Source organism: Eschscholzia californica, unplaced genomic scaffold, assembly GCF_041429995.1.
Source record: "Eschscholzia californica isolate CP2 unplaced genomic scaffold, dmEscCali1.0.p SCAF_4, whole genome shotgun sequence".
Taxonomy (NCBI): Eukaryota; Viridiplantae; Streptophyta; class Magnoliopsida; order Ranunculales; family Papaveraceae; genus Eschscholzia; species Eschscholzia californica.
Genome location: NW_028238461.1, coordinates 43647033 through 43665837, shown reverse-complemented (window position 1 = coordinate 43665837; position 18805 = coordinate 43647033). Strand labels below are relative to the sequence as shown.

Genomic DNA, 18805 nt, shown 5'->3' with positions numbered 1-18805 from the left:
ATTTTATTTTTCAAATTTTCACAGCATACATAGTTCAATGATCTCATATATGTGCCTTTGTAAAAGGTCCGTGTCTCTTTTTACACATATCCTCTTCAGGGGATTTTATTAGGAATATGAATCACATTCATTTCTAATTTGATAGCCTCTTCAGGAGTAAAAATTATTCCTTCAGTGTCCGTAAAAATTTTCACAGCATACATAGTTCAATGATCTCATATATGTGCCTTTGTAAAAGGTCCGTGTCTCTTTTTACACATATCCTCTTCAGGGGATTTTATTAGGAATATGAATCACATTCATTTCTAATTTGATAGCCTCTTCAGGAGTAAAAATTATTCCTTCAGTGTCAAGGAGTATATGTCACTTTGATAAACTCTGGTCATTTTTCATGACCTTTATCCGTATACGAGCATATTACGCTCCAAAGGATATTGATATTTGGAGGTAGTAAATTCTCCGTTTATCGATTCTAAATGAGGGAACTGGACAATTTTCAAGTATTTTATGACATTAAATATAGGACTTCCTCCCCCTAATGTCGATAGATTTTCATCTTATTTGATAATAAAAATCATACGCCATGTGCGCACATACTTCAAGGTTGTGACAAAGATGGAAAGAGAGTCAATTGCTTCAGGCAAATTTTGATTTCTATTTTTATATCATATGATCTGTTGGACCAAAATTGTTGTCTGATCACAACTTCAGGTGTGAGCAATTTGTTCTAATAACAACTTCAGGTGTGACTGATTACATGTGAGATGCCATCTTCACGCGATTTTTTTTTATTAAATATCCATCGTCACTTTCTTTGTGTATTGCAACTTCAGGTGTAATATGAAATAAAATATTCAACAATTTTTATTTTCAAAGAATTTAGAACTCGTCGTCGTCCAAAGACGCGGAAGAAAATGTTATCACCACTTGATGAAAATTTTATTGAAATACAAGTACAACCAAAATTGTGATATTATATTCTCGTTAAAAGAATTTCACAAAAAGTGGTTGTCTTTCACCATGAAGAACTTTTTCAAATTTAATCAGAGTATATGTTGGTATAGTAAAATGAGATTCTCAATTTTGTTACTCTATTTCCAATATGAACTTGGTGTAGGATTTTTCTTATCACCGTTTAATTATAATCCTTTCATAATCAATGGAAAATAATTTCAATACTGAAAAATTAGCATTTGTCATTGTTCAGGAATGCACTTATAAATTTGTTTTCCAAAGGGTGTAGCCTTTTTTGTGACAATTTACCAACTCATAAGGGATAAACCTTTGAGTTTTTTTTTTTTTTTTTTTTACTCTAGTAATTATTGAAGAAGTATACACACCAAACTTCAGGTTTGGCAATAAAAATAGTTGTTTCAATTTGATCTTAACCAAATTTTGATGGTCAAATATCCTCTTAGGAAAAATCTTCATTAACAGATCAATACCAACATTTTCATCATTACGATATATTCATACAAAATCAAACATTAGATATGAGAGTAACACTAATTTATTTTCGAAGACAAAACTTACCTTGACCTTACCATAGAATGAATTGGATTTACATTCATATTAGTTTGCAATATTAACCCTTTAGTCATTATCATCTATGTAATTCTCATATCCTTTTGATATAGTTTATTATGTCTCAACAAGCATAAAATCAATGGTTAGGGTTAGATAGGAATAATAAGAAAAATTGAATATACAACAAAGAAATATCCAAATACCTTTTGACTTACCAATAAGAATTGATCAATCTTACCAATATTTTATTTGTTTATGTTTTGCTCAAGGTGGTGGATAATTTCTTCCTCCCTTTGATCATAGAGCAATTCGTGCTGATAACGTGTTGTGAAAAATAAAGGAGGGAAGAAGAAAGATAATGGAAATATATTAACAAAGAGATTGTAGACAAGAAGAACTAGAATTGCATTCATATGTTTGTAGAGAATTTCTCTACTTTGGTACATTAGTATATTGAGTACTATGATACATTGGTTTGATCCATGTTCTTCATTAGCAAGTAACCTCTTTATATAGGCATTTAGCTTGATGAGTTACACATCCAATAAGCACACAATAATGGAGCTTGAATACAAAGTAATGGTGGAAAACCTATGGTGGTGGGAGTTACAATTGGTGGTGGTCATCCACCATAAATCTAATATTTATAACACTAAAATAATTATAAGAGAAACAATTAGGAGTATAGAATTTCGAATAAATTTTCTTTATCAAATTTCATATGGAACAATTTATAGAGATAAACCCTAAACCAATTTAGAGAGAGAAACTATAAGCTATAACAGATTATGAATTTATAATTTACATAAGTTCAATTCCCCAAATATTAAACTAATCAATAACAATTACAAGATGAAAACAATTAATCCCTAAATAATCTACAAAGAAGAAACTAAGATTCTAAAAAGAATTCAATTAGTGATTACCTGAATGATTGAATCGAAGCATGAAAACTAAAATACTGAAGAATTTTGTGAGAGGTAAGATGAATCAAAAATCTTCAATCTCTTCCTCCCTCTCGCCCTCCAAACTCTAGGTTAAGCCTTCTCTTGGTTGAGTTTTAACATAACCCTCACGCCCTCCAAACTCTTACTCTCGGTTAAGTTTTCTAAAACATTTTCTAAAATAAAAATGAAAATGACTAAAATACCCGACTTTATTCGAAAAATTACAGAAATTACCAGGGACAATTGCCCCTTTCTGCCCTCACATAGGTCCGCCAATGGTAGTGATGAAGAAGCATTTCCCAGAAAAAAAGACTCACTATAGCGCAACAATATTTGTCGTTTTTTATCATACTAGGGTATATACTGTGCCCTAGGGCACAGACACTTATATCAATCAAATGTTACGAAATTTACTGTTATATTTTATTGAGAGAGAGATTTTTATTATTTATTATTTATTTGTATTATTTATTTGTTTCTTTTCTCTTAAATTAGTTATTATTTTATTGAGAGAGAGATTTTAATTTCTTTTTTTAACCTTTGAAATTCATTTTGTTTCTTTTTTTCTTAAATTAGTTATTTTATTTCTAAGAAGGAAAAGATTATTGTTTTTTAAATAGGTAACTTTATTTCTACGAAGGACTATATTTTAAATTTTGAGAAGGGCTTCTAGACAATATGCTTTATTAAAAAAGGATGCTTGTCCCGGTCATCGTTTTCCCTTCTGTTTTATTATATAGATATTATGGTATCACTCGTTAAAAAGAAAACAATATTTGTCGTTTAATAAAAAGTGCTAGACCACACTATGGGTTTTTCCCTACCCTAAAATTCTAAGAAATGGTAAAAGTCTTGGCCAAACTTTTAGTGGACTCTATACACCATACATTAGCTACTGGCACAAGCTGAGCCCATTGGGGGCACTCAAGGCGAAAGTGGCAACTATAATAGGCTTCTTTCACTCGCTAAGTATTACTTCCCAAAAGTGAATTTGTACGTGGTTTAGAACACATCACTAATTGGTAATTGAATTTAATTCCCTCAATAATTAATGGGTGCTTCTAAAGGCACCGGGCCAAAAGGCTGTTAGCATCCGTCTCTGTTAGCACCATGCCCAACCACTCTTTTCTCTAATAGCACCACCCAACTATGTAGGCACCGGTCTTTTCTCTGTTAACCCTAACCCTATCTATTACCTTCTTGAGAACAAACCCAATGTTATCACCATTTTCTTCAAATCTCTCACCAAAATTATCCTTTACTACCTTTTTCCTAGGGTAAGGAGATTCAACTTGATGATCCACCACAATACTCAACCGTTTTTTACCCCCAATAAAACTTTTCTTAGAACCAGCTTCCTTCTCTTCCTCTATAAAACTCTCATCGGTCTTATCTCCTTCTTTCTCTCATCATTTGCTTTTGCCCTCTCCCTCCCTCCCTCCCTCACAAAAAGAGAAAAATCAATCTTGGAAAAAGAAAGAATGGCATCAAGTTAGAGTAATGGGATGTTTCAGTTGGATGGTGGGGTTGCTGTATTAGACTTTTTTTTTTCATCAACTTCATCAGATGATACCTAAACAGAGAAACAACTCTAGAATGTCTGACTACTGTGAAGAAGTTGCCATTTTTTATGATGTCTCTACTAATTTTCAAGATCATCAACCCCAAATTCATCATAGGCCTAGACAGAGAAACTTCAACTCTTACCCAAGAAGGTACTTTTATACTGAAGATGTTGCTATTATTGAAGGATTTGGGAATTTCCAACATCATCAACCCCAAATCCATCATCAGCAAAATCTTCAGAGAATCAATGGAAGAAGATGGGTATAAACCATCAACATTAAGAAAATTATATGGCAGGGAATGTGTTTCAAGTTTCAGGTCATATCACTTCAATTATATTGGTTGGTGATGATATCAATGTATAGTGCAAGAACTAGTTCCTATTGGTCGGTGATGATATCGATTTCAGTAGTAAAATCGATTTTGGAAGGAACGAGTAGGATATGAATCACTAAAGGAGAAGGATGTCTAGTTGTAGAAGTCAAATCTCAAGAATAGATGAGATGCGTTTTGATTTGGTACAATATCCAAATCAATATGTCTGATTTTGAAGTTGGACGAACTGGTAATGCCGGTGGTATATCCTTTGGTTTCTCATCTCTCTGTGTTAATGAATCTAACACCTTTTCCAGTGAACTAGGAGCAACAGTACTGGTAGTTATCGACGGAGCCATCGTCATAATCCAAAATCAAGCTCTTCTTTCTTTACAATCTTTCATTTTTCTCACTCTAAAACCTCAAAATCGTGAACTCAAACATCTTTTAGAGTTCTTCCTTGAATTCAGTTACTGGAACCTAAAAATCTTAATTTATGAAATCTTCAAACTAGCCGAAGGCATAAACTAGAGAGAGAAAGAGAGATGGAAGAAGGAAACGAAGGTGAACGTCACCCACATTAAAACCAGGTGCTTATAGAGACCTCGGGTCAATGGCCATTGACCCAAGTCAATAAAATTTCCGGATGCTAACAGCCTTTTGGCCTGGTGCCTTTAGAAGCACCCATAATTAATATTTGAATTCACTCTTTGTACTTACTAGTTACTATTCAGGGAAAATATTAAGGTCATGTCTGGCGTAAAGGAATTGAAATTATAAATTAAATAATTTATAGACAAAAATGTTTTTACAGATCATATTTTTGAGTAAACCTAATACTAAAATAAGGTATTGCAATTACTAAAATCATGTTACTTGATTGTTACTTTTAATAATCATACTATTTTTTTTCCGCGTCAAACATTATCTTAGTGTTCTTGACAAAATAGTAAATCTAAAGAGGTAACCAATTATTGAAGGGAATAAACTCAATTGTCAATTAACTTGAGCAGATAAACTCAAAAAGTCCTTCATATATTAACATTCTCCATCTCGGGTCGTTGTGTAAAATTGTAAATTATGGATAGAAAGTTAGGCCTGCACATAAATTTGAGTAGTCATGGAAATTCTACAAGCCAGCACCTAAAACATATAAAAAGAGTTACTACAGGTTGGGTTAGGCAACTAATTTCTGCTCTATGTCCTCCTCCACTACCGCCGACCACAACCACCTCCAACCACAATCACCTCCATACCACCAACTCTAATTTCTGCTCTATGTCCTCCTCTCTTTGTTCCATGAGGGGACAGGGACATAGAGAGAGAGAGAGTTTGGCGACTATAGTGGCGGTGGGTAAGAGGACGGACAAATAGAAAAGAAAATGGTGGTCAATTGGTGTGTGTTGTGGGCAAATTATAATTGACTTAGTCACTTGACGAAGTCAAAAGCAGTGTGTACGTGAACTAGTGGTGTTTGTTGGGTTGGGTTTACTCTACCCAGGTTCAAATAATTCAGAGCCGGGTAGGGTTGGATCCAACAACAAAATAGTCAAACTTGGCCCAAGCTATGATTCTCAAACAAAAACCACAAAAGAAATTCTTGATCTGGATTGAAATATGGGTTCTCTCGGTAGATCTTGACATGTCATCCGACTGAGATTCAGCCGGAAGACGTGTCGGGCATATCATGGTTGAAATGTTATTGCATTTGAGGTTCAATCACAAAAGAACACTAAGAGCATCTACAATGCAACACTCAAACTCTAAATCTTAAAGTGTCACATAGAATTTCTTAGAGTTTTTCTTTAAAATTCATCTCCACGGCAAAAATTCAACATAAAACTCTAAAATGATTTAGAGATCCTTATGAGGACACTTTAAATTTAGAGCGTCCTCTTGAGGACCTCTAAGTGTCACATAAATAAATCAATTAATTTTATATCAAAATATAGGTTTTTAGAACTTCTCTTGAGTGTTGCATTGAAGAAGACTTTCCAATATAGTATCTCTAAATGGCCAAATAAGCAAGAGACTATTTAGAGATCCACTTTTCACACTTGAGAGCATCTCCAATGCACCACTAAATCTTAAAAACTTTGAGTGCTACATATGATTTTTAGAGTTTTTTCTTAAAAACTCTCTCAAGTGCAACATTCTATTTGGATCTCTAAGATGACGCGTAGAGGGTAGAATAGAGATATCTCAAGAAGGCACTCTATTTCTAGACTGTCCTCTTGAGATATCTCTAGTTGTCTAACTCATCAATATTTGATTTTCAACCAATAGAAACCGAGTCTTCTATATTTTTTAAATAAATAATTATTTATTTACAAAAATAACTATGTCGCATAAGTAAATAAGATAAGTTTAGAGTTTTGCATTGGAGACAAAAAAATTTGAGAATCTCTATTTTTGCCACCTAAGAGTGAGAATCTCAATTGGAACTTGACACATAAGATAAATAAAGATTTTTTTGAGTTTTGCATTGGAGATGCGCTGACACATAAGATCTTTTGAGTTTTTTTGAGTCTTGCATTGGAGATGCTCTAAAATAGAGTAGCAATACCAAATATTATTATAACAACTTTTGGAATCAGATAACTTATAGCTGGCATTGCATTGCTCAAGCCCTTTTAATCGATTACTTAAAACGTTCTTGTTTTTCTATTCTAATTAGGTGAATCGTATGGATTGGTTTTATCTTGCACGCTTCTAAAGGCACCTAAATGGTTGTAAGCTGGCGGCTCTATAAGCACCAGTCCAACAACTAGATTGTCTATAGGCGCCGGAAAATCGGTAGGCACCTGGCGCCCTAACTTTTCCTCGTACTCTCAATCGTCACTACAATCGTCAGGATTTGAAGGGAAACTAACTGTTAATGGCTCTTTTTAGAGCATCTCCAATGCAAAACTCAAAAAAACTCTAATTGGCTTATGTGTTGAGTCTCAATTGAGATTCTCTTTCCTATGTGGCTAACTTGAGTGTCTCTAATTCATGCCCTTCTCCAATGCAACACTCTAAAAAACTCTAATAGAGACACATGTCACACATACATTTAATAGAAAAAAGTGGTTGAGAAAGAAAGACTTTTTATTGGTCCAAAAATTAAATTTGATGATTAGGACACTTAAGACTCTCAAAAGAGATCTCAAAAATAGAGTTTCTAGTTGAGACATCTTAAAACTTAATGCTTCCACATCATCTTAAGATCTCAATTGAGTTTTGCATTGGAGAGGTTTTTTTCTAAAAAAAAAAAACTCTAAAATCCTAGGTGGCACTTAGGATTTTAAGATTGAGTCTTGCATTGGAGATGCTCTTAGTGTTAATTTTCGTCCATCGGAGATTTCAATTCGGTTATTTCTCTCCTTTGTTCATAGTAGTAGTCAGAGTCTATTAATTTTTTTACTAGAGAACTTGAAAATTGTTTTATGTTATTGCCCAATTAATGTCAAGCATATCTTCTTCAAATTTTCTAAAATGGGTTTGATAAAGATTTTGTCTTTCATTACCTGGTTAGGTTTCTGATGATATCTTCCATTTCTTGCTATGATCCAATTCTTGGAAGAAGGAACTGGTTAATTAATTTTGTATTTAACCTGTTTGATGAAATACCCGAAAGAAAATCATATGCAATCTCTGCAAATTTTGATTGTTCTTAAATTTTTTTGTACTATCTTGATAGAGTATTTGAAAATGGCCAGTGAAGATGAAGTAGTGAAGAACAAACAGGTGGTGGAAGGTCGGGCTAGAAATATTAGTCATAATGTTAGGTGCACCCGAATGTGGGAGCCAATCTATTGAAGACTCAACTACATATCTTTAGCATTATGTCATCTAAAGCCATAATATTGTGTTAGACATTCGGCTTAAAACGGATTTGGAAGATTCGTAATTCATGCATAGTTGTGGCTCTTTGCCGACGGATCTCGGTAGTATTTCACCCTAGTAAATTAATAAAAGGGAACAAGTTACAACATTGGGTTGCATTATACCTAAACTAGGTTACGGTGCTTGATTGTCTCGAGTTAGAGTTTCTTGTTTTGAGATGTTTATAGATTGAATCTCGGGTCGTATTTTGGAAGAAAAAGTAATTTTGTTTTGGAAGAAGAATACTAGAAAATGGAAGTGAACTTCACCCAGATAAATTGACCGGGTGCTTATAGAGAACTCGGGTCAATGGTCATCGACCCGAGTCCATGACATGTCTGTCCGCTTACAGTCATTTGGCCCGGTGCTTATAAAAGCGCCCTTTATCTTTGAGATTGTGAAAATATTTGAGTAATTACTAGAGATATCAAACAAGAGAATAGTATGCTCGAACAACTGTTTTAACATATCTCCCAGATACAAGAAGAAGAGGTGCAAGATCAACTTCCCAAAAAAAATCAATAGTTAGATTGCGAGCATCTACTAGAGTTAGAAACGGATTTTGCTGATTAGAATTCCTCAAGAGTTAATAAATGAACATGTTTGGACGTGGATTTTGCTCTAACAAACTAGAATAGCTTTCTGGTTTGGCTAAATTTGCATAAACGTAGAACGTAAACAACAAACAACTTTTGTTTTTTGTTTTATCTCGGGTTAGGGTTATGATTGAATTAATCGGTCCAAGTAAAATTTCTGAAAGGTAAAAAAAGTTGTTTTGGTCTAGAATCGGCTAGCTTATTTTCCAAGTGATACCATCTATATAGATATGGTAAATCATCTTATGATATATTTTTTTGCATATCTTGAAGATATTAGAAAAGATATTCAAAAGAAAGGAAAAAAGATCAAGAAAATTGATACTCTCTTCTACTATAAGATATATAGAGAGAAACTCCATCTATTTTGATCTCTAAATTGTGATTTGTTCATGCTCACTATCAGTCTAAAATTAGGTCTAGAGTTGGGAATAGGTGGGGCTCAATTGAATTGACAATCTCACATTCCTAGTATTAGATTCCGCCAATCCGTGGATTAAAATACTAGTAATATTTTCCTACTTAGTAAATCACGCCATCATTTTCTCTTCATTTTCTGGAGTCAACTAGACGAGATCGCTTAGTCGCCGGAACAATGCGGAAAGATGGAAATCTCACCGTCTTCTCCGTAAATCCCACCGGAAAACTCTTCAGATACTTTGAAATTAAACCCTTAGGAGCTGTTTTACTAACTTTAACCCTAGTTATGGTTTTAAACTTCCAAACTTACTATACCAACCTTCTCTCCACCACCCACCCTTGCTCCAATACCACCACCATATCCACCATCTCCACCACCACCACCACCGCCACCAACTCTTCAAAACCCATCAACCCAAACAAAAGAAGCTTCACCAGATATGGAAATGCAGCTTCTCTGTTTGTTCAAATGGGTGCTTACAGAGGAGGAATCAATACTTTCGCCATTATCGGTCTAGCTTCAAAACCCATTCATGTTTATGGGAACCCTTGGTTTCAATGTGAGTGGATCTCTAACAACCCTTCTTCTTATTCTCCCTTAATATCAAAAGCTTGGAAAATGTTACCAGATTGGGGTTTAGGTAGGGTTTATACAGTTGTAGTTGTTAACTGTACATTCCCTATAAACCCTAATACAGATAACTCTGGTGGAAAACTCAATCTTTACGCTTACTACGACGAATCGTCGGAAAAATACGAAAAAATCTTAGCTTTAGAAGAAAACCCAGGATCATTTAACAAATCAAATTTCAACCCACCATATAAATATGATTATTTATATTGTGGATCATCTTTATATGGGAAATTAAATCCATCAAGAATGAGAGAATGGATTGCTTATCATGCATGGTTTTTTGGACCTAAATCTCATTTTGTTTTTCATGATGCTGGTGGGATTTGGTCTGAAGTTAGAACTGTTCTTGAACCGTGGGTTAAATCGGGTCGAGTAACGATTCAAGATATTAGAGATCAAGATGAATTTGATGGGTATTATTATAATCAGTTTTTGGTTGTGAATGATTGTTTACATAAATATAGATATGCAGCAAATTGGACATTTTATTTTGATGTCGATGAATATATTTATTTGGTGGATCGGAATTCGTCATTGGAATCGGTTTTAAATGAGTTCGAAGATTATACTCAGTTTACTATTGCACAAAATTCTATGTCGATTAATCTATGCTTGAATGATTCATCTCAGGAAATTTCTAGGTCAGTTACTCTATCCCATAAACTAATTATACTCTCACTTTTTATTTATTTATTTATTATTATCTTTTGATAAATTGGATGTGATATTCTAGTAGTATACTACTAGATCATTTGAACTTCTACTAATTCACAGGAAGGATTGAGTAATTATGACTTTAGGTTTTCGATTGATTATGAAAATTTGGGTTTTATCTTGCTTGGTTAGTCAAACTCCGACTCACTTTACGTACAATTTAATCTGAGCGGAAGAACTATGATTTAAAATAAATAAATTAAATCTTTTTAAGTAGACACTTAAATTTTTGTAGAATTGGTATCTTCACACATATTTTGGGTTTGTTTATTTCATAATTGTCTTATGAACGGATTCTTAGTTGGTAGTTATATAGTACATATGATTTTTGCTGGGGTGAGCAAAAATGAGCAGGTCTACCCAAATGGAACGTTTTTGGTATTTGACCAAAAAGAATTTCATTGATTTAGTTTAACTTTGGTTTGAGCATTTTGAAATGGTTAAACCAAACGAAACGATCTTATATCATAAATTGGTATAAAATAATATTTTTATAAGTTTTAATGAACTATTTAATATTTCATAAGAATAGAGTCGTTTACACTTTTTACGGAGTACATTATTTTAGTTGTTATTACATATTTTGGTATAAAATATGAAAATACGCATTTAGTGAAACTCATTTGTGCATCATATGAAATTTAATAAGAAAATATATTTTTTTTAATAATTAGTATTGTAAATTGGTTGGACAGACGGACCAAACTGTACTGATCCAAACCAAACTAAATTGGTCAAAACGTTAATTGGTTCACCTTTGGTTAAACAAAAATGGTCGACAATAGACTGATGGTCACCTCTCATTTTTGCAGTATAAGATAGGAATTGAGGTACATATAACTTGAAATGAATATTTACAAATTTCAGGTGTAATTGTGGAGATAAACGAGGGATTATTTAGTGCTTGTAGATTTTTGAGGTTCAGCCATGAGAATTGAACTGTATTTGAGGATTATATTTGAATTTTCTCATTTTTATATTCTTTTGTTGTGGATTTGCAGAGAATGGGGATTTGAAAAACTAACGTTTTTGGACTCAAGAAATATATCAGATCGAAATAGAAAATATGCTATTCAGGCGAAAAATGCGTTCTCGACTGGAGTTCATAGATCAGACAACATAACAGGAAAATCTCTTCAGAATACTGAATCAAAAATCCGTTACTATCATTACCACAATTCAATAACGTTGCAAGAAGAACCATGTCGTGAACTTCTTCCTCTATCGGCCAAGAATACTGTTACATTGCATGATAAAATACCTTATGTATATGATGATAATATGAAGAAGTTAGCAAAGACGGTTAAAGAGTTCGAAGAAAAAACTATAGGCACTGTAGATATATAAGTTTTGATGTTTTGTAAGTTTAGATATTTTGATGTAAGAAAATTAAAAAATCCATACTTTTTTTTTTGTTGAACTGAAAAAAAAAAAAATCCATACTTGATCGCTACAAATTACCACCACTACGCACCATTTTTTTTTCTGAGCCAGCCATTTTTTTTTTGTTGAAAGACCAGTATGCTCCATGAATATTATTGTTTTTTTGGTTGTCGTTGAAAGAGCTCTTTTGAGCTCCATGAATATGACATACTTTATTTTTCTTTTCAAAATTGTGATCCTTATAATATAATATGCTATTAGTAATTTCGTATATTGCCAGCCCTCTATTTGTTATTTATTTAATTTTGTATTTTAATCTGAAATTTGATTCCAAGAGTCATTACATTTATATTGTAGGGATTCGTCATGAATATGATAGGGAATAGATCATAAATTGAATTATCACTATGACAGTTATCATGGCGACATCGTGAGCTCTAAAGATTATATAAATTATGAAGTTCCTTAAGACCATCCTAGAAGGTCTCAAGCCCCCGATTCGTGACCAATTCGCCGTTTTGGCTTCAAAAATTTCTTAATTGGCCCCAAATTTTTCCCAACCTCCCAATTCTACCCCGATGACATTTCTGTAATTTATTTTTTTCCTTTTTCTTTGTCCACCTCAACTAACAATTACCACATCACCTCTATCCACCTCACCCTTCTTCTCTGACGAAAGGTTGTCGGCCGGAATAAAAAGTTCCGGCCGACCACCTTTAACAAAAAAAAAAATTTATCTCTCTTACTCTTCTTCTTCTTCTTCTTCTTCTTCTTCTTCTTCTTTCTCTCTCTTCTCTTCTTCTTTTTTCCCTCTCTTCCTCTTCTTCTTTACTCTCTATCTCTTTACCAAGTCCGGCGAAGCGGAGGATCCCCTGCACCAGACGTCTGGATCTGGATCTGGAACTCCAGATCCAGACGAATCTGGAGCCCAATACCTCTCGCTAGAGCAGAAGTCTAGTAATGAGAACCAATCACCTCTTTCTCTCTTTCTTATAAATTTAGAATTAGGTGTTGTCTTTTTTTTTTCAGATCTGAAATTTGAATTGGACTCAATTTATTTCAGAAGTTTGTTTTTTAATTTAAGAAAATCTGAAATGTTGGTTAATTGAGTCCATGTTTGAATAGGCTGAAAACTAGTCCATATTTTTTATATTTCAAAATAAGTCTGAAACAAGAACCCAATATCTGAGATATGTTAAATGTCGTTTATACCCCCATCAATTAAAAAATATTCTCATGTTCAACTCTTTTGCCACGAACCAGACCACCGCCGTCCACCATCTTGGCACCTCCACAAAACAACCACCATAAAACACCACCACCCAGTGGCGAAGCAGTAAATTATTCTCTACGGGGGCACATTTTAAAGACAATAGATAAAGAAAAAATAATTAGCAATTGAAGATACCGTAGTTGAACTTTGCCTCTCCAATGGAAGGGTTCCTTAGTAACCCCTTAAATCAATTTCATCTAAGGCCAAATTACATTTTATTTATCGCTAATTGAATTAAATTTATTCTCTCTCTTCTGTTTCATTTTCTCAACTATCCTTGAGTCTTTCTTCGTCTTCTTCTCTTTCCCATTTCTTTTTCTCGTATCATTTCTTTCTTGAATTAAGGTTCACCGTCAATGAAGGCCTTTGAATTAATCACTTTCACTGCATTTGACCAGGGTCGACCCTGAGTTTTTGGTGGCCCGAAGCTAGGTTACAAAATGTATCCCTTTCAATTACATCAAATTATAAAATTCTATTGCAAAAAATTTGTAAGTAGCGAAAATATATAATTATATTATGTAACAAAAAAGTGGTGATAATCACAATCAATTGAACATCGTTCTTCTTCATTTTGAGATGCAAAATCACTAATAATTGTTGAATAATCAAGTGTGCCGGCTATATCTTTCTCAATAGACAAAATAGCCAACCCATTTAACCTTTCTTGTGACATTGTGGACCGAAGCTAAGATTTAATCAACTTCAACTTTGAAAAACTTCTTTGCGTAGAAGCAACAGTGACAGGTATGGTCAACAAAATTCGATAACTAACCCATGAATTTGGGTAACACCCCTTTATATCCTTCAAAAAGTTTAACACTTCAATTGGTCTTATAATATCCTTTGGTATAAGACGCCTCAACACTTTGAGTTCTGAAAATAAGTCTAATCCATTTATATCGTATGACTCATTGTGTTTTAGAAAATTTTCAAGGCAAGCACATGAGCTTCTCAGAGGACCATCATCTTTAGAATTTAACTTGTGCAAATCAAACAAAAACCCAAAAATCTCTTCGTACTTTTGAAATTGTTCGAATCTACTCTTCAAAGAAGAAAAAGAACGATCCAATATGTATAAGAAGTAATTAACTCGAAACAATTCTTCAGCTGACATTGATGCATTTTCAGTTATATTCTCGTCAAAATGTTTTTTTCTACGTATAATGCGTTTTTCTCGGAATGTAGTTTCAACATCCATTTTAATTGCAATCTCTTTAGCTTCAATCATGACTTCTTGAAATCTCATTTCTCTATAATTTTCAAGATAAGAAATAAGCCCTTTCAACTTCTCTAATGCAACATAAATATCCATATCTTCAGTTTGAAGTGTTTTGCTAACGGAGTTTACTGCAAACAAAATTTCATGCCAAATAACCATGTTAAGTAAGAAATCAAAATGTTTCTCATCAAAAAAAAAAAAGTAAGAAACCAAAATTTTCAAAGTCTTGAGTTATGATATTTTCGGCATCATGAATCGTTTTGGGATCATTACTTGTTTCTACCAATTCCTTTAACGCTTCACGTATTTGTAAAGCTTGATATCCTATTGCTTTAACACTTTCCACTCGACTTTCCCATCGAGTTTGGGAGAGTGACTTAAGTGTGATACCTTCAAAGCCTTGTACTTTATCTTTCAATATTTGCCAACGCTTAGGTGAAGATGAAAAACATAAATACTTTGTATGGCTCCAAAGAAAATAATCCCTTTAGGACACGAATTGGCCATATCACAAAGTACAAGATTAAGACTATGACAACCACATGGCGTGTAGAATGCTCTTGGATTTATTTCAAGCAATATTTTTTGCACACCTTTATGTTTTCCTTTCATATTAGATCCATTGTCATATCCTTGTCCTCTAACATATTCAATATTTAGATGAAGATGATCCAATTCATTTTAAGAACTTCAAAAAGACCATACCCCGATGTATCCTCCACTTTTAAGAACCCAAGAAAATATTCTTCAACTTTTATTGGAGTTACTGCAACATTCACACATCTTATAATTAGTGACATTTGTTCTTCGTGACTCACATCTGGAGTGCAATCAAGTATCACTGAGAAGTACCTAGCATCTTGAATTTTTTTCACAATCAAACTTTTAGTCTCAAAAGTCAACATTAATATCAATTCATTTTGAATTTTATGACTAAGATAATGATAATGAATTTCACCATGTTGAATACGATGAAGGTGCAATTTTAGTACCTCATCAAATTCAGCAACCCATTCAATTATGCCCAAAAAATTTCCATTATTTTCTTGACCGATCTTCTCATTACTTCCTCGAAAGGCTAAACCTCTCTTAGCTAGAGTCTTTACAAGACCAATTATCCTCAATCTCAATTCTAACTCATGCCATTTCTTTAAAGCTTCACAATGATCATCACTACCTTCATGACTTTGAAGTCTTCCTGTAAGATTTCTCCAATCTTGAAATCCTTCGTTAGTTAATTTACCACCATTTCCACGACTATTAAACAACTTGCAGCAAAAACAACAGACTTTGTTTTTACACATTGAATACACAAGCCACACCCTATCATATTTATCGCCATTTATAGTAGTGCGATTATAATAAATAGGAGAGAAACGTCTATCATGTGCATCTGAAGGAAATTCAAAATCAGTAATTCTTATCGGGCCCTTTTGAACTAAGAAGTCTATCAAATTTTGATCTATGGTGTCCCATGTACCCGGATAAAAAACATTTAAAGGACCATTTTCTTCATGAGTGAAGTCTTCATCATTTGTGTTATCATGCATAGGTTGGTTGAGATTGTGTTCACATCATCCTCATTCACGTTGTTATAATCGGTAACAACCTCTTCTATATTCTCGTTGTCCTTGTCTTTATCGTTTCAAAAAAAACTTATCAAGTGCACCAACTTGGGACTTCAATAGTTCTTCTTCTCTTCTTTTTTTTTCTTCTCTTTTCCGACCTGGATACATGTTTTCTAATTCTCGGAGGCATACTTAAATCCCAAATCTAACAATGATGACAATAATATACTAAATATACCAATGGCTAATATCCAAAAGATGAATGAAGAAACAATGAAACTGTATTATATAGCCATAGAAAGTAAGTTACATACCTTGACACCTGTTAGAGTCTTAAATGTTAATAGTTAGAACTTGAAAAACCCAATGCTTGGATCTTTAAATTGAGGCTTCCACTTTAAATCTTGGAAACTAATTATTTTATAGGCATAAATGTGAAAGAAAAAAAAGATCAATTTAGAGTTTGCTAAATGACCAATGTGTAAATTATTATAAACACCAAACATATATATAAAGAGATACTTAATAAATAGTAATTACCTCTTAGAATGTTGAATCTTGAATGAGGAAATAGATTATTACTATGCCTTTTTGTCTTGTTGAATAATTGAAGAGGGAAGAAAGATTTTTGAATGTTAGGGTTTATACTTTCTAGGTTGGACAGTAATTTGGGAGAAATAGAGTGGAGCTCGATTTTTTAACTTTGGGAAAGTGGTTACTGGTGGTGGTGGGGTACTAGGTAAGAAAGAATTATTTAATTTAAAAAAGTAAGTCAAAACTTTAACTTGGGATTGGGAAAGTAGATTGGCAATGAGAATTGAGTCATTCCCGGTTTATTTGCTGGGTTTCCCGTGAAGTCCCATTCACAAACATTAAAGTGCCCCCAAAATTTTTTTGCAACAGTTAACAAAATATATAAAATTGGTGGCCCCCAAGAATTTGTGGCCCAAAACGAGGCTTTGCTCGCTTTGGGCCAGGGTCGGGCCTGCATTTGACTTGTAACTTTCATCAGGTTTATTAAAACTTACATCATCACTCCAGTGTGAAAGAGAAATGATAGAGGATAAATATAGGGGGAGAAAAGTTGATGATGGGAGAAAAGATAGATGAATGAGAATTTGAAAATAATAAGAAAAGAGAGAAAGAGAAAGGTACCATTTTTCATTTTAAAAGATAGTCTAATCCTACGTACAAAATAATTACCTAACTTTTGACAGAAGAGTAACTCAACTTGGTAAGTGAAAATAGATGTCCGCAATGTACAATTTACGTCTCAGCATAAGCTCAAATTACCTTTTTGAGCTTTAAGTGTATTAGGAGCAGATCTGGAGACTAAAAGGTGGAATAGTATTTTTTGAGGTGTTATATGTGAGGCTTAATTACATAGGCTGGTGCTGGTTAAATGGGCGTTTGGATAGTTGAGAGTGGTCAAATGGACCTTGGATTGGGTTACAACATATGAATTTGAGGGCAACCTATAAAATGTTCACCATTAGGCATGTGGGGGCGCGTGCCTCTATCTAGCCACGCCCCTGCGACCACCATCACACAAGAACACCACCACCAAACACCACGCCAAATCCTAACCAGATAACAACACTAGCACCAGACAACACCACCCCAACCAAAGGAAACCACCTGAAAATTTTGAACTGAGATAGAGAGAGAGAGAGAGAGAGATCTCACCCGCTATTCGTTTGAGAGAAAGAGAGAGGGACTGAAAGAGAGACCTCGCTGGATCTTTGTTTGTTGTTAGAGAAATGGACTGAGATTAACAACTCGCCGGAGATTTGTTTACCATCAGAGAGAGATAGAGAGGATCTGAGAGAGAACTCATCAGATCCTTGTTTACTGTTAGAGAAAGAGGGACTGGGAGATAAGGAAGGCTAGTCTCACCAGAGGCTGATAGAGAAAGAGAGATTGGGAGAAAGAAATAGGATGTAGACAAATGGAGAAAGAAAGAGAGGACTTAGAGTTTTTCTTTTTATTTAGAAGAGATTTAGGATTTTTTGGAAATAGATTTTTTTGCCAAAAATATCTCATAAGGGTATAGATGTCCAAACTTCAATTCAGACATAATAATTCAGATTTAGAAAATAAACATCTAACTTGTAAAATAATCTAGTCAATTCAGATTTAGCTAATTTAGTTCAGTTATTTCAGATTCAAACACACAAAAAAAGCACAACCTTAAGATTACATTTCATTAAGAAATTGCCAAAGAAATAGGCTATGACACTATTTTTAAACTAGCCATCTTTAGGGGATAATTTGGGTGTGTTTTCATATTTAGGGGCCAAAGATTCCCCCTCACTCTTTCATTATAGGTTAAATTTGTAGTTCTTGGTTTGTGAAAACGTGTTATTAAATGTTAAATTTTTGTACCAAACCTAAATCTGTGTTAAAAAATAACTCTCTTACAATGATAAGGAATCTATATAAAAAGGGAGTACTTTTTTCAAAATATACTTTTATCTTGAATGCCTAGACTACACTTCTCAAACTTATCTCCAATGGTGGAGATATACTTTACAAACTTATTTCTATAGGGAGATATATCTCCAAACTTATCTTTATAACTCTTTTTAATGGCTAAGACTACACCTCCTAGATTTATCTTCAAAGATTGAGATTACACATTTGATAGAACTGTCTGTGCCTAGCGGGCATGAATTCTACACTTCTTTATGAATAATTGAGGACATGTCTTCTTTTTTTTTCGAGTTAAACTAGAAATTTCATTCATATGAAGTATTTCGATCCAGTACATTAC

General features: G+C 33.6%; 1 protein-coding gene and 1 pseudogene across 1 annotated transcript; one reads left to right on the top strand and one right to left on the bottom strand.

Moving 5' to 3' along the window:
* The first annotated feature begins 9187 nt into the window (after window positions 1–9187).
* On the top strand, window positions 9188–12055 carry LOC147544936 (galactan beta-1,4-galactosyltransferase GALS1-like). Its single transcript, XM_086636713.1, has 2 exons — window positions 9188–10513; window positions 11588–12055. The coding sequence occupies exons 1-2, from the start codon at window positions 9414–9416 to the stop codon at window positions 11931–11933; spliced, it is 1446 nt and encodes a 481-aa protein (XP_086492839.1). The 5' UTR covers window positions 9188–9413; the 3' UTR covers window positions 11934–12055.
* A 1704-nt stretch (window positions 12056–13759) lies between these two features.
* On the bottom strand, window positions 13760–16014 carry LOC147544935 (uncharacterized; annotated as a pseudogene).
* Between the last annotated feature and the right edge of the window lie 2791 nt (window positions 16015–18805).

What these genes read in the sequence shown, in the direction of transcription:
- LOC147544936 (XM_086636713.1), top strand. Translation starts at nt 9,414, where the DNA reads ATGCGGAAAGATGGAAATCTCACCGTCTTCTCCGTAAATCCCACCGGA. An exon ending in TCATCTCAGGAAATTTCTAG is followed by an intron (nt 10,514 to 11,587) that starts GTCAGTTACTCT and finishes GTGGATTTGCAG; the next exon opens with AGAATGGGGATTTGAAAAAC.